The 21609-nt window shown below is 57.4% G+C and overlaps 1 protein-coding gene across 1 annotated transcript; it reads right to left on the bottom strand.

Annotated features, from left to right (window-relative positions):
• Nucleotides 1-6342: 6342 nt before the first annotated feature.
• Nucleotides 6343-14790, bottom strand: UNC93B1 (unc-93 homolog B1, TLR signaling regulator). Its single transcript, XM_008147019.3, has 11 exons — nt 14595-14790; nt 14303-14444; nt 13646-13799; nt 12599-12760; nt 12245-12377; nt 11873-11966; nt 11126-11250; nt 10505-10687; nt 9755-10028; nt 7861-7979; nt 6343-7133 (listed from the first exon to the last, which is right to left on the bottom strand). The coding sequence occupies exons 1-11, from the start codon at nt 14685-14687 to the stop codon at nt 6798-6800; spliced, it is 1815 nt and encodes a 604-aa protein (XP_008145241.2). The 5' UTR covers nt 14688-14790; the 3' UTR covers nt 6343-6797.
• Nucleotides 14791-21609: the final 6819 nt, after the last annotated feature.

The following is a 21609-nucleotide window of genomic DNA, read 5'->3' as shown; positions in this document are numbered from 1 at the left end:
AATATGCGTTCACAGATCATAATAATCTGGCCACTCAGTGTCTATTATGTGTACTTTTACCTGTCCCAGGTATGCTGTATGTGGCCTGGATGTTGTGTCCAAAGAGGCTGACTAAGTAAAACTGCACCTGTTATAGGCACCCCGAATACCAGCAAAGGTGTTATCGGACACTCTGAATTGAAGGAAGAGGGCGGTTCTTATCAATCTCGTAGGAAGGAATTCAAATGAGTGACTCCAGACAATTGCGTTGTAGTAAAGCCAACTTCTTAAAGAAGTAAAGGACATTTAGTAAAGAAGCAAGGCAAGCCAATCTATTGGACCCCATCCGGCCTAGAGCACAGACGGGCTGCTCAGCTAGCCCGGGAAGCCAGTGCGGTGGGGATTCAAAGGGTTATACCCTTCTGTCCATAGGTTTACATTTTTTAAAATTCCTTTGCCAAATATCTTGGCTCAGATTAACCCTGCAGGTTTCCCTTTTACTTTGTTATGGCTCTCCCAGAATTTATGGGAAGCATCTGGCAATTTTATCTTGACAAGCCCCGAGACTGCTGGCTTCTCTGTTTAGACAGTGAGGTGAAAACTCCTTTTTCTCTCCCCCCCTTCCCCCCGCCCCCACCTCCGCCACCAATGAAGGAGAGTTCTGGTGGCTCCACAATCTCACCAGCATTCGATGGTGTCGGCGTTCTGGATTTGGGCTATTCTAGTAGGTATGCAGTGGTATCTCGTTGTTGTTCTAATTTTTAATTCCCTGATGACATATGATGTGGAGCATCTTTTTATATGTTTACTTACCATCTGTGTTTCCTGTTGGGTGAGATACCTGCTTAGACCTTTGGCCCATTTTAAAATCAGATTGTTTATTCTTTCACCGGTACCAACCGTCTTGTTTATCATCGCTTCATAGTAAAGGTCTCCAACGTTCTCAATCACTATTGCTTCAGCACATGTCACATGTTTGGTAGCTTCCCACAGTTCTTGGGTATTCTGGTCTGTTTGTTTCTTTTGTTTTGGTCTGTTTTGAGTCTCCATGTCTTTGCTCTTCATTTTAGGAAGTTTCTGTTGTCAGACCCTGAATGAAGCCGGCCGTGTCCAGTTTGAACAAGGAGCTCCTTAATCTTTATGTCTGTTACAGTGTTTTGTTTTTCAGCATTTCTTTTTTATTCTTTCTCAAGATTCCCATCTCTCCGCTCATATGATCCTCATCTAATTCTGGTTCTGATGCTTGTTCAGTCTCTTCAAATTGTTTTGTGCCCTTTTAGTCTGCCTTGTAATTTTTTATTTTATTTTAATTTTATTTTATTTTATTTTATTTTATTTTATTTTAGAGAAAGAGGAAGGGAGAGAGAGAAAAACAGAAACATCGACATAAGAGAGAAGCATAGATTGACTGACCAGGGACCAAACCCCAAACCTAGGCATGTGCCCAGACCAGCAATGGAACCTGCCACCTTTGGGTGCACAGGATGGATGTCCAACCAACTGAGCCACACCGGCCAGGGCTGCCGTGTAATCTTTCTAGAAAGGCAGATGTGATGTGCTGGGTGAAAGGGACTGCGGTAAACAGGCCTTTACAAACGAAGAGGTGAAGGGTCGGGGCGAGGCTGTGCTCTGTGGTCCTGCCCCTGGTGAGTCTGAGCCCGAGCTTCTCTGCCTTCCCCCTCAGTGGGACAGGATGGCTCGAGTGGCCTCTGTCCCTTACCCCACGTGGAAGGCGAAAGGGGGCTGAAGCCCGGCCAGCATGGCTCAGTAGTTGAGCGTCAACCTATGAGCCAGGAGGTCATGGTTTGATTCTGGTCAGGGCATATGCCCGGGTTGCAGGCTCGGTCCCCAGTGTGGGGTGTGCATGGGGCAGCCGATCAATGATTCTCATCATTGATGTTTCTATCCCTCTCTCCCTCTCCCTTCCTCTCTCTGAAATCAATGAAAACATATTTAAAACAAAGAAAACTATTTGAAAAATAATAATAATAAGAGGGACTGATAACTTCTAAGCTCCTCACTGGAAGCCAAGCGTATCTCTCTTTTTTTTTTTAATATTTTATTGATTTTTTTACAGAGAGGAAGGGAGAGGGATAGAGAGCTAGAAACATCGATGAGAGAGAAACATTGACCAGCTGCCTCCTGCACACCCCCTACCGGGGGTGTGCCCGCAACCAATGTACATGCCCTTGACTGGGATCGAACCCGGGACCTTTCAGTCCGCAGGCCGACGCTCTATCCACTGAGCCAAACCGGTTTCGGCCCAAGCGTATCTCTTGATAACATCTTCCTGAGTCGGCAGCTGTCTTCCCACCCTGTGATGTCATCCTTTGTGTGTTGGATTTTTTTATTTTTATTTATTTTTTTACAGAGAGGAAAGGAGAGGGACAGAGAGCTAGAAACATCGATGAGAGAGAAATATCGACCAGCTGCCTCCTGCACACCCCCTACCGGGGATGTGGCCGCAACCAATGTACATGCCCTTGACCAGAATCGAACCTGGGACCTTTCAGTCCGCAGGCCGACGCTCTATCCACTGAGCCAAACCGGTTTCGGCTATGTGTGTTGGATTTTAATGTAACGCTGAAGAGGGAAAGCAAGCCCAGACACCCCGGAGCTGGGTTGGGCCTGTCGGCCGAGCCTTGTTCTCCTGCCGAACACGAGCATTTTCACAGAGCAACAGCATCAGCCTCACCCCCGGTGACCACGATGGACTGACAAAAGCAAGACCGTTCCAGACACATGGCTGAACACAGACAAAGGTGGGCATTGTCCAGACCACAACAGTGACCGGATGTTCCTCTGTCCTGGTTAGTGTGCGTGGCAGGCTCCTGGACCCCCGTGCGAGCCTGCGCCTACCGATAAGGTTACAAAGACTTTAGAAACACCCCTGCTTCTTTTTTTATAAAAATAAACTTTTATTGATTTCAGAGGAAGGGAGAGGGAGAGAGAGATAGAAACATAAATGATGAGAATCACCGATCGGCTGCCTCCTGCACGCCCCCTACTGGGGTTGAGCTCGCAACCCAGGCATGTGCCCTTGACCAGAATCAAACCCGGGACCCTTCCGTCTGCAGGCCAGCGCTCCATCCACTGAGCCAAACAGGCGAAGGCTCACCCCTGCTTCTAACAGTACCCAAGCCAGGGCAAAGCCCTCTCCTCAAACCTTTCTCCAAATCACCTCTCCCTGGCAGGCCTCACAGTTCCCCAGGGTCTCACCCGCTGGGTGGGTGGGTGAGTGACGGGGCGGCGGTCCTGCGTGGTAGGCGGGGCGGCGGCCCTTGGGCTGTAGGGGGACAGCAAGCGCTGTGTCTATCGGAACATTTCCACCTTGGCAGGAGGGAACACCCACCTTCGCAGGACTCGGAATTCCCCGAGGATTGTCTGTGAAAAGCAGAAAATCATTTCCCTAAATCCCATCTCTTAGTTTTCCTTCAGAACGTCCGGAGACCGTGAACAACTTCAGCAAGGAAGAATCTGACTGCCATTTCCCGAGGAAGGCCTCACACCGAGGACATTCCGGACCCAAGGATGAGTGAAGGTTCTTCTGACGATGCTAAGGCTGTCTTCTGTGGTGCGGACCTGGGAGACTCCTGAAGCGACATCCGAGATGCTTACAAGCTCTTCCTCGGGGCACCCCCTTCTCTGCAGTCAAGTGCAATGATAGCGGAACCATAGTGAAGCCCCAGCTGCCACCGAGACAGGATCAGACTGTGCCAGCGAGACTGGCCTACATTGGCACCTCCAGGGAGGGTTCTCTAGGCAGATCCTTGTAGACGAGTGTCTGGGATTGTTGTGGAGCTAACTCGAGTGAACGACCACTAGAGTCCAGACCAAATTAAAATTTAGGGAGCCTTTATTAGCCGGCTGGCGACTGCTCTGCCTTTCTCCACACAGGGAGTCCAGACAGCAGCCCCGACCCTTTGTGCAGGACCACTTTTAAGCCCATTAACCACATCCTGTTTTTGCAGAACAAGTAACCCAAGACAAAACAGTTTTTCCCAAGCAACGTCAGAGTCGTGCCATTGACGACCATGTTGTTCACAGGGTCATCCTGTTCTTCAGAAAGCTGATAGTGTTCTATGAAAGAAGGCCTACATGCTGGGAAGGGGCCATGAGACCCTATCTCAAGGCCTGGCCTGGTGTCAGCACTGACAACTCTATCTGGGGCACAGTCCATGGCCTCTCTGGAAGCATGCTCAAAAATTCCCACTCTCCAACAGGATTACACCCGGATTACACCCGCTGCCAGGAACACAGCCCAGATCCTGACTTGCTATAGATAGGAAAGTGGAATTGAAAGCTGCCAGGGCACATCCAAAGGCAAAGCCAGTTTTGCATCTTGCCGCTGGCTATTTCAAAGCTGCCTGTCGCCTCAGTGTGAAATTTGGTGCCACCCTCCGAACCAGCAGGCTAACAGGGAAGGAGGTGTTCCGGGGGGGGGGGGGGGAACCCCTGGAGGGACAGCACGATGGCCCTTCACCCGGCCTGTGGGTCAAACCACGTGACCCTTTCTGGGCCTGCCTGTCATTGCCAGTCTGCGTGTGAAGCTGACAGCTTTCGGACCTTCGCCTGCCTGGGTGGGTAGGCCCCCTGGTGGGGAGTCTGGGGAGAGGTGGCCTGTGGCCTCACTACAGCTGTAGCTCCCACTGCCCCCATGACGGCAGGACCCCGGAATCTGCCAAAGACAACTTAGTATCTGGCTTAGATGGGTTTGCAGCAGATGCGGGGGAGGAGGCTGTGTGGGCTTCATTCAAAGGCAATCACCTTCTGTAGAACTGGGTCCCAAAGGATGCAGCCGGGGAGGGGGACTCCCTGTAGGTCCGGAGTGTCAGTAGCTGAGGTTCATTGAGAGCTTCCCCCAGGTGCCCAAACGCTCTTGGTTGCTGGCACCCTTAGTGTCTCAGTCATTTTTCATGGTGCTTCCGAGGTCAAAAGAAATACCCAACGGTTCTACTTATGAACTACTTTAGGTCTAAATAACTTATAAGTATGTACGTGTTAATAACTTATTAGTCATTTAGAAAGTAGAATTCACATCATGAGAAAGAAAAAACAGTGCTTTTTATAATCACCAGTACTTACGGATCGGCCAGCCTCTCAGACCTCAGCATCAGCCCACACACCCAGCATCATTTCCTGTTCCTTGGTGATTTTCACTTTTTATCCTCAAAACCACAGGAAACCCAGGGTCTCAAAGGTATGACGAGAAAGACATGTGGGGAGTGACCTAAAGCTGACACTGAACCACCTGGACCTTTGAACTTGCTCAGAAACGTATGGGACCACGGCTTCCCTCTAAAATGTAGGGAATATAGAATATCCTCTGCGCCTTGTGAGTGTGCTGCAGGCGGGGACCTCGGAGCCACCTGCTCAGGGCCTCACACTGGCCTTTCTCTTACATACACTTCACAGAGAAGGAACCTGCGGCTGCCACAGGCAGACCCTGGGCCTGCAGTCACAAGCCTGGTTCCAGCGCCCCCTAGAGGCTGAGAGGACAAAACTCAGGTGAGGGCAGTGGGGGGCGGAGGAGGTAGGAGAATCTAGAAGACCTGAAGCTAGCTAGAGTGGGTGTGGACAGGGTCTGGCCTTAGGAAGGGGGTGGGGGGATGTGGCGCATGAGGAATGGTGTGGCCCCAGCAGAGGAACTGTTGGGTGCAGTTGGGGACTCCATGACCCTACTGTGGCCCCCTCGCCAGTCCTCACCCAGGCGTTTACAGCCTTCAGAGTGGGGTCTCAGTCGCCTCTCCCATAAGGGGCGGGGTAGAGAAAGCGGCCTCTCGGGTTGGAGGGGGTCTGAATCTCTCATGGGCATTGAGGCTGAAGCCGGTAGAGGGCAGTGGCCACGTTTACCTGGGCTCGGGCAACCACACTGCTGGCCCACACTGGCCTAGGGTGACCCTGCCGCGGCTTAGTAGTGGACCCTATCCCCCAGGGAGCTGTGGGCAGAAATGCCCCAACAGATGAAAAAAAAATGGGGGTGGGTAGGGATGCTGTGAAGACTACCGGAGGGAGCAGTCCCATCCTCCAGACCCGTCACTCTGCCCAGGTCCCCACTTCTTTCTCCTGGGCGGTGGGAGTGGGCCTGGCAAAACTGGGCGGCTTCCCGGAGGGGCGGGACTCCCTGGAGGGGCCAACCTGGTGGGCGGGGCCTAGGGGGCAACCTGGTGGGCGGGGCCCAAGGGGCAACCTGGTGGGCGGGGCCTAAGGGGCCAACCTGGTGGGCGGGGCCTAGGGGACCGTCCCCACCTGGGGGAAGTCAAGGCCTCAGACCACGGTGCCCCAGAAACTGGGTCAGCCACTCACACCCTGGGAGCTCTCCTCTCCTCCACGGCCTGAGACTTCCAGTCAGGACGATACAAAATCTCTTTATTGTTTATTTTGTAGAAAAAGTCGTACCTCTTGGTGGGCCGCAGGGATAGGATGTGCAAAGCGCATGACAAGCTCCACCCGGGCCTGCAGCTGAGAGCTGGGGTAGGACCGGGGAGAAGGGGGGCGGCGCGGGGACCCTCGCCCTGCTCTGGGGCTGGGGCACGTGCTGGGGGGCGGCCGGCCTGGAGAGTGGGTCATGGAGAGCGGCCCCGCGAGGGGTGGTGTCGGCTGTGCTCCCTCAAACCCTAGGCCTGGCCGAGGGATCTCCAGGTCCCACCCCACCTAGGAGGGGGCTGAGGAGCCGAGCCCAGGCTCAAGTGGTCCCCGGTTCTGGGAGGGGTATTTCCAACCTGGGGAGGGGGCTGGAGGTCCTTCCTGAAGGTAGCGCAGGCATCAGGGGGGCCCCACCCAAAACGCGGTCAACGCAGGCCGGGGCGGCGGCGCCCTCACTGCTCCTCCGGCCCGTCGCCTTCCTGCGCCTGTTCGTAGGGGCAGGGCCGGCGGCAGACGCCGGCTGGCTCGGGGCCGGGCCCCGCGGGCAGCGGCTCCTCCTCCGCGCCGTCCCCCCGGCCGCCGCCGCCGCCGCCGCCGCCGCCGCGCTCGCCCTCCGCGTCGCTCTCGTCGGAATTGTCCTCCTCCAGGTAGCGGTAGCCGCGCACCTTGTGCTGGGGCCGCGGGATGCGGGGCTGGCGCGGGGCCACGCCCCGCCGCAGCTTCTGCTCCATCGACAAGTAGGAGAGCGTGGCCACCACCAGCGTCAGCAGCAGCACCGCCAGCTTGGCCTGGGCACAGGGAGGGGTGCTGGGGGCTCGCGGCCGGCGCCCCCTCCCTGACCAGTCCCTCGCCCCATAGGCCCCTTCCCACCGCCTCCCTGAGCACCCTCCTGCCAGCAAGACTCCATCCCAGCTCCGCCCTCCACGGGCAGATGTGAAGATGCTGAGATGTGCGGGCACAGGCCTGGCCCCCCTTGACCAGGGCTTAGGTCCCTCTGTCCCTTACACGCGGGGACCGTAAGTAACGCTTCTCGACGGTAACACACAGTGAGAAAGAATTCTACCTCATCACTCAGTACCTACACACTCGCATACATACTCCCGGCTACTTTCTATTGTTTCATTTTTTAAATACTGGTCAGGAAGGACCTGCTACACCGACCCGCCCGCTGAGTGAGAGCAGAGCATGAGGACCCTGCTCCCCATGGCCAGAAAGGGAGACACACCTTCAGCATCCCTCTGGGAGCCGGACACCTGGTGAACAGGTTCCAGAGACACACAGGCGGCTGGGATGCCCCACAGGCAAAGAGCAACCTCTGAGAGGGGTAAACTGAGGCCCTCAGGAGGTGAGGCAGCAAGTGAAGGCTGGGCTTGGGGCCAACCCTTGGTGAGTGGTGCCCTCCCGGGGCTACGAGGCCGGGAGGGGGGGGGCACTCAGAAGGGGTCTGTTGCCTGAGCTGGGGGATGGTGGGGTGCCTAATGCCCCAGAGCCCTCCCCCACCCCACTCGGCCTCACCTTCATGGGCAGGCTGGAGCCCAGGTACACAACGAAGATGGCCACTGCCTGCCACCAGTGGTAGATGGTGAAGATGAAGTCTTGCCTCTCTTTGTCCTCGTACAGGATCCCCAGCAGTGCTGTGGCAGACGGAGTAGGGCAGGGATGGGAGTAGTGTCACCCAGGGCACGGGTCCTGATCTCCCACTAGTGCTAGGCTGTGCAGGGTCCCAGGCCTCGCCTAGAAAGCGATAGACCGGTCCTGGCCTGCCCCCTAGTGGATATGCTGGTTACTACACTGCCCGGGCAGCTGAGCAGAGCAGAGATGAGATGAGATGCAGGTGGGCCTCGCTCTGGGGCTGGAAACGTTTGTGCCAATCACATCCTGTCCCCTTTGAGGCCCCAGCTGTTCAGAGCCAGGCCGGCCGGGACTTTCTCCTCCTCTCCCCTGGCTCAGGGAGGTCAACCTGCTTGCAGCAATGAGCTTTCTACAAATGAAGCCTGACGCTGGGGGATTTGAACATATTTCCCTAAGAATCCTCCCTGGGGTGGGCAGGAGAACTGGACAGAGAGTCGGGGACTCAGACTGTATGCCCAGGCCAGTAAAGTGAGAGAGTTGGCACAGAGATGTGGATTCAAATGCTGGCTCTATGGGTGACTTAGAGAAGTCAGCTCCCCAGGCCACTGTTCCCATCTGGAAAATGAGACCAGGCATATATGTTATACTTACACTGAGAGGTTTTAATGTGAAAAAGCCCACACAGCACCTGGCAGTACCCTCGCCTGCCACTTGGACATGAACACCCCACTGTAAGCCCTGCAGCGTGACTGTACCCCATGGGGCTGCTGTGAAGGGACATGGAGCCCGAGGGTCCACAGAGAGGGGACAGGAAGCAGAGCTGGAAAGAAGAGGATGTCGGGACCAGGCCTAAGTCCAGCCATGACATGGGTCCAAGGTACCCAGGCTGGATGCTGCCCAGAGCTGGCTGCCCCTGAGCAAAACAGCCACGAGAGCGTGGTCCAGGGCGTGGGCTCCACCCCTGACTCTCTCTCTGGTGGTAAGTGCTGGGGTCACCTGAGCAGCCCTGCCCCGCCTGCAGCAAGCATGACCTCCACTGTGCCACACCCCCAGGGGCGATGTTCAAAACGGTTAACGGCACCGGCCCCTCAGAACAGATGCCGATGTGGAGGACCCCGATGGCTGAGCTGTGTGTACCCACTGCATGTCACTGGCATATGCCCACTGAGGGCAGAGGTCATCACAGCGCTGAACTCTGACCCACTGCCTCCTTTCCACCAACAGGGCCCCGCTTCCCGGTGCCCCGACCCCAGCAGCCCAGACGAGGGGCCTGGACTCTGCAGACCAGCACTGGGCGTCACCAGGCCCCCAGGTCCTCTCTGTAAAGGCCACACCTACACCTGCACCTGGGGTGTGGACAGGGCCGCCTGCGCTTCCCATGCTCCTAGGGCACAGACACGGAATCTTCTCCCGTGTCATGAAAACGATGTCAAATGGGCCCTGTCCCTGGTATGAAAGCAGAGTATCCCCAATATGTTTTTCACACTGTCCTTCAGAGGTTTCCACAGAGCCCATACCTACCCCAAGTAGCCACAGATGTGACACTGAGCCCTCAGTGTCATAGGGCCCCATGCCCACCCTGGGGTACCCACTGGATGTCCATGGCATAGGACTCCCACACCAGCCCCCAGGGTGCCCACAATTCTCCCCATCTGTCCCTACGATGGCCACGGAACTTCTATCCACCCCTGAAATGTCCACAGGATCCAGTTACCTCTACCATGTATACAGGACCCCATGACAGACCTCCCGTGTCTATGGGACCCCATGTCTGGCCCTGGGATGTATGTGCTACCCCCAACTGCCCAGCCGTCCCCGTGCCCATGGCTGTACTCACTGGAGAGTCCGGTCTTGTTGAGGCCACTGCCCACACCCCAGAGGACGGCTGCTACATAGAGGATCCAGATGTGTTGCAGGACCCGAGGTTTGGGGGCCCAGAAAAAGAGGCTGAGAGTGAGCAGCAGGTGCAATCCGGCCCCAGACAGCAGGGGCACCTGGCGGGGCAGCCACAGCCCCAGCAGGCCCAGGACTGAAGAGGCTGAGGCGCCCAGGCCATAAGCCACAAGGAGGTAGGCCAGGCGTTCCAGACCCACGGAGCACACACCATAGCCCTGGGGGGTGGGGTGGGGTGGGGGGGTGGACGTGTGAGGTCAACTGGCCAAGGCTCTAGCCCTCCCCACATGAGGCCTCCACCCTGCCCTCTCTGGGCCACCTTGGGGCTAAGCCCCTCCAAGGCTCAAGGCTCTTAGGAAGGGAGGGAGCAGAGAAAATGCTCGGACATTGTTCCCAGGCACCAAAGCTGCACCCCACAAGGAACCAAATACCTTATGGGTGTTATCCTATCTCAATCATGTAACCCCTCCGGGAGCGAACCCCTCCTCACTTCACAGAGGAGGAAACAGGCTCGGAGAGGTTAAAATAATGTGTCCAAGACAGAGGGGAAATAAAGGAAGGGAAGAGGGAAGGGAATATTTGGGACATATTTGTACATACTTAGACCCGTACTCAAAACTTAGTCGCTGTTTATCTGAGGTTCAGACTGAACCACAGAGACTGTTTCACTGCCATCCACGCAGGCTGTACCTACCAGCGCGAGGCCCGTGCAGGCAAAGAGCACCTCGAAGCCGCTGTAGACGAAGAAGGGCACGAGGTGGCGCAAGCGGAAGTCGCGCACGTGCTTGAAGGGCAGCTGGAAGATGTTGCCCCAGCCCACACTGCGCAGGTCGATCTCCTCCGTGGGCCGGTACGCGGCCCCGCACAAGCCCAGCACCTGCGGACCCGCGCCGTGAGGGGGCGGGCAGCCAGGCACCGGCCCCGCCTCTCGGCACAGGCCCCGCCCCTAGGTATACGCCCCGCCTCTCGGCACAAAGCCCCGCCCCTAGACACACCCACAGGCCTCCGCTCACACCCTAGCCACGCCCCCAACGCCTCAATTCTGCCCTCAGAGCCCAGGTCACGGCCAGTCCCCTCCAACCCAGTCTCCACCTCAACCCCAGACCAAGTCTGTACCCCTCCAACTCCACTCTCAGTCCACAGGCATCTTCCTGCCCTATTGCCCCAAGGCTCAGAGGGGCGACTCCCCAGGACTCAGCCCTGGCTCCCCACTCAGACCACAGGAGCCAGCCACCGCCCAGACTGCACCCTTATTTCCCCGCCTCAGTCCCCAGACTTCATTGACTCCGCCCCATCCCCCCGTCCTGGGCCGCACCAGCAGCATGGCCACGAAGGCCACTGCCATGAGCACGCTCTCCACCACAATGAGGTTTCGGCTCCGCGGCAGCGTCTTGAGAACCGTCTTGTTGAAGCCGCTGAGGATGCCCTGGCTGTTGGTACCTGAGAAGCGGTGGTGAGAGCATTGTGAGCAGGAGGAGGGCACACTCTCAACTCAATCACAAAGAAATGCAGCATGGCCGGTGGGCGGGTGGGCGGGAGGGGAGGGTTAGAGGGGACAGGCGAGGGTAATGCATGCAAAGGCAGGGTTCCTTGGAGAGCAGTTTGGATGTGAGGGCCGCTAGGGCTGAACATACTCCAAGGAAAGGAACACCTTCCTCCATCCCCCTTCCCACCTCCATCCCCCTTCCCATCCTATTGCACAGAGGCTAGGGTTGGGGGGCCGGCGCCAGTGCATCCCCCACATCTATACATTCATCTTGCACTGACTGAGCTTTGAGGGTAGGACTTGACCCCAAGAGAGGTCCCATAGGCAGCTTGATCCCAGATGGCACCTCCCCCAGGCAGCCTTCCCTGATACATCCCTCCCCCCTTGCTGGGTCAGATTAAATATATACTCTAACAGGGCCTTGTGCCTCGCCCACCAGAGCCCTGGGACCCCAGACTTTCAGCCCTGAACCCTGTGAGAGAGAGCATCCTCTGCCCTGGAGGGCTCAGGCTCCGCAGGATAACTCAGTGGGGGAGGTGAGCAGGGCTTGGGGACCCCATCCCCATGAGGACTGACCGCAGCTGTGCACATTGTTCAGAGTGTGGTTCAGGTCGTACAGGTAGTGATTCAGGAAGTAGATCATGGGCAGTTGGGCGCAGGCGAAGCTCAGCTGTGGGCAGGAGGCACAGGCATGATCTGGGCGGGGTCTTGGCATAGCCTTGGGGGAACGGGAGCCCTCCCTCCTCTGGGGTGGCCTGCTGGTAGAGGGGGATAGCCCAATGCCAGAGGACTTCCCCCTGGTCAGCACTGTGGACAGCCAGGGAATGAGGTTTTAATCACGTGGGGTAAGCAAGCAGGGGAACTAGGAGGCTGACAAGACTGGAATGGGGTCCAATGTGTGGGTTCCCAGGCTAGAGTCCCCCCCAGGGCCCCACATGTGGCACTCACATGGAAGAAGCTATAGAAGATGGTTTGGAAGACCAGGAGATAGGGCGCGTGGGAGCCCCGCGGTGGGCGCTGCTGCGGGCCCTGCTCATCCCGCTCCTTGTAGTGGGAGTACTCATAGTACTTCTGGGCCATCCTGGACCACAAAGGAGAAGGCTTTCCCCAGCCCAACCTCTGCCGGACACCTCTGCTTCCTGCACCCAGAGCTATGGGCTGGCAGCCCCTGCATCTTATGGATGGGGAAACTGAGGCCCAGAGGGCAGAGGGGCCAATCCCAGGTCCTCTGGCCAAGGTCGGCAAAGCAGCAGAGGCCTAGCCAGGTCTCCAGCTTCCCACCCTGCTGCCCACCAGGCTCACCTGGTGATGTAGTTGCCCATGGAGGCCCAAAGAGGCACGATGGCCATGCCCAGGGCCACGGCTGAGGGCACAAGTGTGTAGTAGCGTTCCCAGTAGTTGGTGGAGACAAAGAGGGCGTAGATGCCCACGCCCAGGAACATCATCCACTTGGTGCCAAAAAACCTATGGGCATTGAGAGATGCTGGTATCACGGGCTGATCGGGACTGCCAGGGCCAATAGCAGAGTGCCCACGACGCTCAGTGCATGAGGCTGTGTGAGGTGGGGAGAGACCCCTGGCCTGGGAATCAAGGACTCTAAGATAGAAACTCAGAGACAGGGGCTTGCTGAGTGGCTCACGGATGCTCTGGTGACAAGGCCTTGACTGTCATCCTCGCACGCACACATGCACGCACACATGCACGCACACATGCACGCACACACACGCACACACGCGGTGGGACAATAAAGGCAGCCGACTTTCTGGAGGGCTCGGGAGGGATTTTCCTTTTTCTGGTTTCAATTACGACTCTCACACTGTCTGTGCAATTGTGATAAAGATTCTCTTTTTAAAGATAAGGGAACTGAAACCCATCTGTCTTGTCCGCTGGTCTCTGGCCTGAGCACAGACCCACCGCCATTGGATAGCGTGTCTGTGGAGGGATTTTTGCAGTGGCCGGAGGCTGGCTGGAGGCCTTCCAGCTCAGTCTAAAGCAGGCCTTCCGGGGGGCCCCCTGCCCAGGTGCGCCCTTTCCGTGAGAAAGGTCCCTCTCCACCCGCCACAGCTGATTGGCCAGGGGGGGTGCCACAGAGGAGGGCACGAGGCCAACGCCACTGGGTCACAGGCCCGCTGAGGGAAGGAGCCTGAGTGAATTCCAGCTGCTTGAAACCCACTGTGTCCTGGGCAAAGCTCTTGTTTCCTCCCCCAAACCCAGGCGTCCCCCCTCCTCTCTCGCCCCTCCAGGGAGGCCAGGCGTCTCCCAACTCCCTGACTCCCAAGCCCCCCAGGGCAGCCCCTGCGCCCCTTCAAGCTCAGGGTGACGCCCCGCCCCTGGGGGCAGCGTGCGCACCTGATGAGCACCGGCGTGTAGAGGAGCGCCGCGATGGGCGTCACGTTGATGCCGATGAGCATCTTGCTGTCGATGTCGGGCAGCCCCATGTTGCCATACTTCACCTCGCGGTAGGTCTCGTCATAGTGCAGGATCAGCTGCATCTGCAGGAGACCTGGGGACGGGGAGCTGCAGGGGCGGCCCGGCGGGGGGCGGCCACGCAGAGCAAGCGGAGGCTGGAACACTTTTACCAAAGGGTCCCCCCACCCTACGCCCTGGCGGGGGGGCCTGGAGGACCGAGCGGGGCGCCCGGCGTCCTGCCAGCTGTGCAGCGTCAGCGACTTGATCCCCGTCTCCCGCCCCACCTGCCTCGCCCCGCAGGTCTCTGGGGTCCCAGCCCCTGGCCCCCACGTTCCCCTAGGCTGGGGCCCGGAGACACTGCCCGGTCTCCCCCACCCCCACGTGGGGAGGGGAGGCAACTGCAGCTGCGCGGGCCGCGGACCGGGAAGTGAAAGAGGAAGGGAGACCGACCGGCCCGAAGGTTTCTCTTTCCCAGACCGGGTCTGGGCAGGGAGGGCGGAGGGGTGGGGGCCGAGAGGCCCTGGGGTCGGGCGCCAGTGCCCCGAGGGTTAGGGTTAGGGTTAGGGTTAGGGTACACACCCAGGGGCAGGTACTCACCCAGGTAGACGGCGTAGGTGAGCATGCCGCCCGCGCTGGCCGCCAGCACGTTCTTGAGCACCCCGAGGCGCTTGCGGCGGTAGTAGCGGCGCTCCTCCTCCTCCTCGTTGTAGTTGGGGTACGCGCCCACCAGCTCGTCCAGCTGCGGGGCGTGCACGGCGCTCGTACGGACGGCGCCCGGGGCTCCCACCCGCCCCACCTCGGTCCGCCCCGGGGCTGCATCTCAACCCCAACCGGGAGCGCCCGGCCCACCCGGGCCCCCGCGCCCTCTCACGGTCCCGTCCCCGCTCACCGGGGCCCCGGACCCGTCGGGAAGCCCGAGTCGGTCCTCATCGCCCTGCGGCCCCGCGGCCCCCGCCACCGGGTAGAGGGGCGGCTCGGCCATGGCCTGTCCTCGCCAGGGGACGGGTGGTGGCGGCCCGGTGTCCCAGCAGCGGTCCGGTCCGGCACTTCCTCCGGGAGGTGGGGACCTGCCCCGCGCCGCCCCCTTCCTACCCGCGGAGGAGTGGCCCCCCGCGCCGCTGCGGAGGTGGCGTGTGTGTGTGTGTGTGTGTGTGTGTGTGTGTGTGTGTGTGTGTGTTAGAGGGGAGCGTCTATGTGAGACCAGGACCCAGGCTCAGGCATGTGAGATGCTGGTGTGTGTGTGTGTGTGTGTGTGTGTGTGTGTGTGTGTTAGAGGGGAGCGTCTATGTGAGACCAGGACCCAGTCTCAGGCATGTGAGATGCTGGTTCAAATCCTGACTCAGCCACCTCCTGGCTTTGTGTCTTTGGGAATTAACTCCGCTTCTCTGTGCCTCAGTTTCCTCATCTGTAAAACGGGGTGCTGGGCACTACTTCCTAGGGCTGTTGCTGGATTGAGTTAAAGAAAAGCTTTAGAAGAGGGCTAGGCCCATAATAAGCTCCCCTCAGTGTGACTACCGTCATCCCTAGCCCCCCCTCCAGGCCCCAGTTGGTGTGTCTGCAGGTCAGCAAAGAGCCCCCCTAGCAGCCCCCCAGAGGGCTCCTACCACAGGACGGGGCGGCCTGTGCCACCTCCCAGGCACCTCCAGCTTCAGTTTTGGCATCTGCAAGGGGAAGCTGTGGCCAGGCCACGCGGAGGCCCTGATTGCGGTGGCTGCTGGGCGACAGTGGGGTGACCCCATCACCACCCTGCAGGAGGGTTCAGAGCCTCCCACTGGGTCCAGGGCTGCAGGGGGAGCCCGTGAAGTTCCAGCCTTACCCGAGGGGACACCAGAGCACTGGCTGTTTCCCTGGTTACAAACACGTGGAAGATTTTTAAACCATGCATTTCCCAGGATAGTCTCTTCAACAAAAGGTGCTGGAAAAACTGGACAACCATATGTAGATAAATGAGATGGGACCTTTATCTCACACCACTTACAAAAATTAAATCTAAATAGATTAGATTTAAACAGAAGACCCAAGACCATGAAATTCCTAGAAGAAAATGTAGGAAAGAAGCTCTTTGACATTGGTGTCAATCTCAAAAATAAAACAGCTAGTTATTTTACCAGCAAAACGGGCTTATTCAGAGGAATTGGAATGACAGAAGAATTGCAATTCGGGACATGTTAGCCATGGCAAAACTTAGGTAAGTCTGGAGGAAAAAAAGGAGAGAAATGTTACTTTATAGAGAAAAAGGGTGAGTTGGGAGGGGCTGTTATAAACAACAAGAGGCCCAGTGCATGAAATTCACACACTGAGGGAGGGGTTGGGGTAGGGGGGGAGGTCCCTCAGCCCGGCCTGCACCCTCTCGCAGCCCGGGAGCCCTTGGGGATGTCCAACTGATGGCTTAGGCTGTAGGGAGCAGGCCTAAGCTATCAGTTGGACATTCTCAGTGCTGCCGAGGAGGTGTGAGAGGCTCCCGCCACTCGCCAGCCCTGAGCCCGGCTTCTGACTGAGTGGTGCTTCCCGTGGGAGTGCACTGACCACCAGGGGGCAGCTCCTGCATTGAGTGTCTGCCCCCTCGTGGTCAGTGCACGTCATAGCAACTGTTTGTTCAGCTGTTTGGTTGATTTGCATATTAGCCTTTTATTATATAGGATGTCCATTGGAAGAAACCGGGAGTTCTGAAGTGTAGTAGCTTTCCATTGGCTGAGTCATGGACGTTTCTCATTGGCTAGGTCTGTTGCTAGGCAAGGGGAAAATCTTCCCTCCTCCCACTAGAGTAGCAAGATAGCCTTCTTTCTGTTGGAGTCTGCAGGTGTGGTGAGTGGTAGTGCATGAGAGCACGGCTTCTAGCTCCGTCTTAAATGAGGTTTCCTTTATTCCTTTTCACATTGGTCTTGGCAATGATATTTTTGATATGACACCAAAAGCACAAACAGGAGAGAAAAACCAACAAGTGAAATCACATCAAATGTAAAAGCTTCTGCTCTGCAAAAGAAACAATAAAAATACAAAGGCAAGCCCAGACAGTGTGGCTCAGTGGTTCAGCATCAACCTATGAACCAGGAGATCTTGGTTCCATTCTTGGTCTGAGTACATGCCTGGGTTTCGGGCTCGATCTCCAGTAGGGGGCATACAGGAGGCAGCCAATCAATGATTCTTTCTCATCAATGATGTCTCTATCTTTCCCTCTCCTTTCCTCTCTGAAATCAATAAAAATATATTTTAAAAAAATACAAAGATGCCCACCCAGCTTGGCTCAGTGGAGAGAGCATCAGCCTGTGGACAGAAGGGCCGCGGGTTCGATTCTGGTCAAGGGCATGTACCTCGGTGGCAACCTTGGTTGTGGGCTCCATTCACAGTACTGGCCTGTGTGTCCTGGAGGAAACCAATCAAATCTCTTGCATCCGTGTTTCTCTCTCTCTGTCTCTCCTCCTCCCTTCCACTCTCTCTAAAAAAAAAAAAAAAAAGGCAACCTACAGAATAGGAGAGAATATTTGCAAACCATGTGTCAGACAAGAGGCTAATATCCAAAATTTATAAGTAACTCAAACAACTCAATAACAAAAACAAACAATTCAATTAAAAAATGGGAAGAGGAACTAACTAGATATTTTTTTTCCAAAGAAGACATCCAAATGGCCAACAGATAATGAAAAGGTGCTCAACATCACTAATCATCAGAGAAATGCAAACCAAAACCAGGATGAGATAGCACCTCACACCTGTCAGATGGCTGTCATCCAGTAACAACTGCGGGCCTGGGGCTAGAAGGAAGGGGACTGTTGTGCACTTAGTGGGACTGTAAACCGGCCCAACCACTTCGGAGAGGAGTAGAGACTGTTTTCCTTCTGCTTTTCTGTGGTTTAATTGTGTCCCCCAGGCGACCGCTCACCATGTATCCCTCACGCAGAGGCTCGTGTCAGACACTCAGTAGGTGCCCAGTAAATCTGGTGGATGGTGGGCGAGTGGATGGGTGACAGATGCCTATCCTAGAAGCCTTGCTGGGGAGGCGGAGCGCTGGGGGTGTGGAGTGCGTGCATTTGCGGAGGCTTCAGGCTGAGAGGTGGTGGAACTTTCCCCAGACCACACCCACGTGCAGACATAGGTACAGACCACAGGTGGAGTCATGCCAGTGGTGCCCAGAGGTGGGGCATGTGGAAGGAGCAGGAGAGGCCCAGGGGCAGGGAGGAGGCGAGGATGCAGGGGGTGCTGGGAGGTCAGGAGCCTGGAGGCATGGTCAGAGAATGGACACCAGTGAAGACAAAGTCCAGGGTGTGGCCATGGCGCCGGGTGGGGAGGGATGAGGAGGCGCAGGAGGTCGCGGGGGGTAATGTGGGGGAGGGATGAGGAGGTACAGGAGGTCGCAGGGGGAGGGTAATGTGGGGGAGGGATGAGGGGGCAGTGGACTTGGATGCCCTGGAGGACGCGGTCCTGTAGAATTCCCCGGGCGGCAGGAGATGCGTCCGGGCAGAGGGAAGAGGGCAGGGAGGCGGCGGTGCGTCCTCAGGGAGCGGGCTTAATGGAGCAGAGGGTGGGCGGCGGGGCCCACAGGCTCTGCACCGAGTGAGGAAGACACCAAGACGGACCCCTAGCTCCTCCCGGGAGTGCGCCCCCTCAGCCCATATTGGAAAGGGGCCCTTGGGCCTGGGGATAGACTAGCATCTCCGGTCCGTAAGGGACCCCTCCCTCTCCGCCCCCTTGAGCCACTAAGGGAGGAAAGGATTCAGCCAAGTGCATTGGCCCGGCAGCCGCGCCTCCGCCTGCTCCAACAGAGCCCGGAGGAGCGGGGAGGGACGGTCTGGGAAGGCCCTCCCCACGAAGCAGGGTCCCCAGGGCGTCCTCCCAGCCGGGAGCCTGGTCTTCTCTGGGCTTTAGTGTGGGGAGCCCTTCACCTCCACTGTTGGGCACCCCCCCCCCCCCCGGTGTCCCTCACCGCAGCGCGAACAAGCGGAAAAGCACGCTGTCCAGGACCGAGGGGGACAGGCTGGCGGAGGACGAGAAGCAGAGCAGACGTGGGGGGGCTCTTGTGGAGGGAGACGGGCAGGGGACACTGTTGTCACCACATCGGGAACAGGTCAAGCCCACAACGTCCTAGAGGAGAGAGGAGAGACGCGCGGCCCGGGGAGAGGCCTGGGGAGAGGCCGGGAAGCTCCCCGAGAGCCATGGCTGGGCCTGGCGGGGTCGGGGCACCGCTGGGCGGGGCGGGAGAAGGAAGTCGCAGGCCCAGTGAGGGGGCTTGGAGGTGCCAAGTGTGGGTCACCCTGAGTGGGTGTGTGCCGTACAAGGAAGGGGAAAGGTCTCCGGGGGCGTGTCTGCTCAGGGGGAGAAGGGACAGGCTTGCTGAGTCCATTGGTCTTGAATCTCCCACCAGAAGGAGGTTTTGCGTCTTCCTCCCAAGAGGAGAGGAGTCAGTGTTTTAAGAAACAACCAGAAAGCAAAGCAAAGGCGGGAGGGCACGGTGGCTTGCCCCGTGGAAGGCCCACCAGTGCCAGGTGTCCCAAATGTCTCCCACACCCACCCCAGCCACGCGCCCAACGGATGGCGGCTACTTACGTGCTGATTTCCCTAATGTTGCATGGTTTCCCTCTGTCTCACAGTCCCTGCCTGACAAAGAGGTTACTCTACAGCTGAGTATTTATTTTTTAAAAATCTATTTTTTATTGATTTCAGAGAGGGAGAGGGAGAGAGAGATAGAAACATCAATGATGAGAGAGAATCATTGGTCAGCTGCCTCCTGCAAGCCCCACACTGGGGACTGAGCCCGTAACCCAGGCATGTGACCCAACCGGGAATCGAACCTGGGACCCAGGCCAACGCTCTATCTACTGAGCCAAACCAGCTAGGGCTACAGCTGAGTATTTAACCTTAAGTCCTTGTTACATGTGCATTCCTGTGGTCTGTTGGTAACATTTAGTTTTAAATTTCTTTATTAGAATTGATTTACTGCCAAAACCAGTTTGGCTCAGTGGATAGAGCGTCAGCCTGCGGACTGAAAGGTCCCAGGTTCGATTCCGGTCAAGGGCATGTACCTTGGTTGGGGGCACATCCCCAGTAGGGGGTGTGCAGGAGGCAGCTGATCGATGTTTCTAGCTTTCTATCCCTCTCCCTTCCTCTCTGTAAAAAAGCAATAAAATATGTTTTAAAAAGAAAAGAAAAAAAAGAATTGATTTACTTTAGAACATTTTTCTGGTAGCTTGTTACAAAACCTGACATTATGGCACAATGGTTAATGATACTGTTCTAACTAATGGGGGGGGGAGTATATATGTACACACACACACACAAATGACCAAAAAAAAAAACCAACAACAACCTGATTCTTTAAAACACACACACACACACACACACACAGAGACAGAGACAGAGAGAGACATGCAAACATGCATGTCCCAAGGAGCAAGCAGCCATTCCGCCTTGTCAGTGCTCATCAGATGGATATGAAAGGGCAGCGCTTCCAACCCCAAGGCTCCAAACCCCGCGGATGCTCAGTGACTGTCCGTTAGCGAGAACACATGGCCAGATCAGTCCAGACGTGGGGTTTGGATGCGACTGGCAAACTGCTCCTGAGACAGGGGCTTTCCAATTTGGGCAACGGGCTCCTGGTTGGATTCGGCCAATGGGAGGCGCTAGTGGGAGACGGGGCCTGAGAGCCACGGGATTTTTCCCGGAGGCACGTGGGCGTGGCTTGGCCCCTTCAGGGTCCCAGCACCCACAGAACAGCCCCTGGATGCCCCTGACCCTCTGGAGGCTGATGACACCGCTTTCCTCCCCTTCAGCCTCCCCCCCTGGGACGGCCAGTGAGCGGGCCTGGGGGATCCAGACAAACACAGCGGCCGTGGCCCGCAGGACACAGACCTGACGAGGAGGCAGGCTCCTCCCGCCCCCATCCAGGCTGCACACCCTCACGGCCACACCCCCAGGAATGGGCAGCCACATCTCCCTCACTGTTTTTAAATGACTTTCTCTGGAATCGATTTTATTCTTTGTTCTCATTATGACATTAGGGCTGTCCTTACAGAGAAGCACACAGGAGACAAATGTTACTCAAGATTCGAACACCTTGAAACAACAGCTCCTGCATCGCGGACCAAACAGGAGCCTGCTGGGCCCACTGTGCTCTCGCCCGACACCACCTCCCTGCACCGAGGCGGGTCTTTACCGCTTTTTAAAACGAAATGCCGTGGGGTCGATGATCATCATAGGCTGAGCCGAGATGTGCCACGGACCCTGCCCAGCGCCTGGCACCCACATGTCCAGCTCAGGGGCTCCCAGGAGTAGGGGTGACCTCCCCACCCAGCTCCTAAACGAGGGCCGGCAAGTCTGGTCTGGGGGCCTAGAACCCCCAGCGGTCCCTCTCGCTGTGGCCCTGGCCCGCCCGGTCCCTGCTCCTCTCTGAGCTGCTGTCTCATCTGTAACAGAGGCATCCAACCCAGAGAGGGAGAGGACTGGCCCCTGTTCCTCCCCAAGAACAGTGCCCCTCAGACTGGGGGCTGCACTGCCAGCCCCAGTCAGGACCCCTGTGCCAGGAGGTCAGGCCTCTTTGGGGGCCTTCCAGGATGTCCCTGAATTCATGACAAGCTCAGGAGTAGCCCCTGCAGGGGGAGATCCCTGGCTAGGGAAGGGCCCCTCAAGATCCTGCAACACCCCTCCTACTCACCAGTACTTCCCCAGCTGGGGCCCTGATTTGCTGTGTGGCCTTAGACCAGTGGCTGTCCCTCTCTGAGCCTGATTCCTAGCCAAGGGCTGCCAGGCTCAGCCCTAGCCCAGCCCCACCTGGAGCCAGCTCTGCCTCTGCCTCTGCCGCTGCCTCTGCCTGGCTCAGCTCCAGACAGCAGGGCTGGGCTGTCACATGCTGAGCCACGTGACAGGCAGCGGCTGGGGGCTCCATCCCTCACAGAGGACGGGGCCTCTGCAGG

Source organism: Eptesicus fuscus, chromosome 13 (genome assembly GCF_027574615.1).
Source record: "Eptesicus fuscus isolate TK198812 chromosome 13, DD_ASM_mEF_20220401, whole genome shotgun sequence".
Classification (NCBI taxonomy): Eukaryota; Metazoa; Chordata; class Mammalia; order Chiroptera; family Vespertilionidae; genus Eptesicus; species Eptesicus fuscus.
This window is presented reverse-complemented; position numbering and strand designations above follow the sequence as displayed.

Coding starts and splice junctions, on each gene's coding strand:
- UNC93B1 (XM_008147019.3), bottom strand. CDS start 14,687: ATGGCCGAGCCGCCCCTCTACCCGGTGGCGGGGGCCGCGGGGCCGCAG. Junction 14,445..14,594: donor CCGACGGGTCCGGGGCCCCG/GTGAGCGGGGAC, acceptor CACGCCCCGCAG/CTGGACGAGCTGGTGGGCGC. Junction 7,134..7,860: donor GCTCCAGCCTGCCCATGAAG/GTGAGGCCGAGT, acceptor CCCTGTGCCCAG/GCCAAGCTGGCGGTGCTGCT.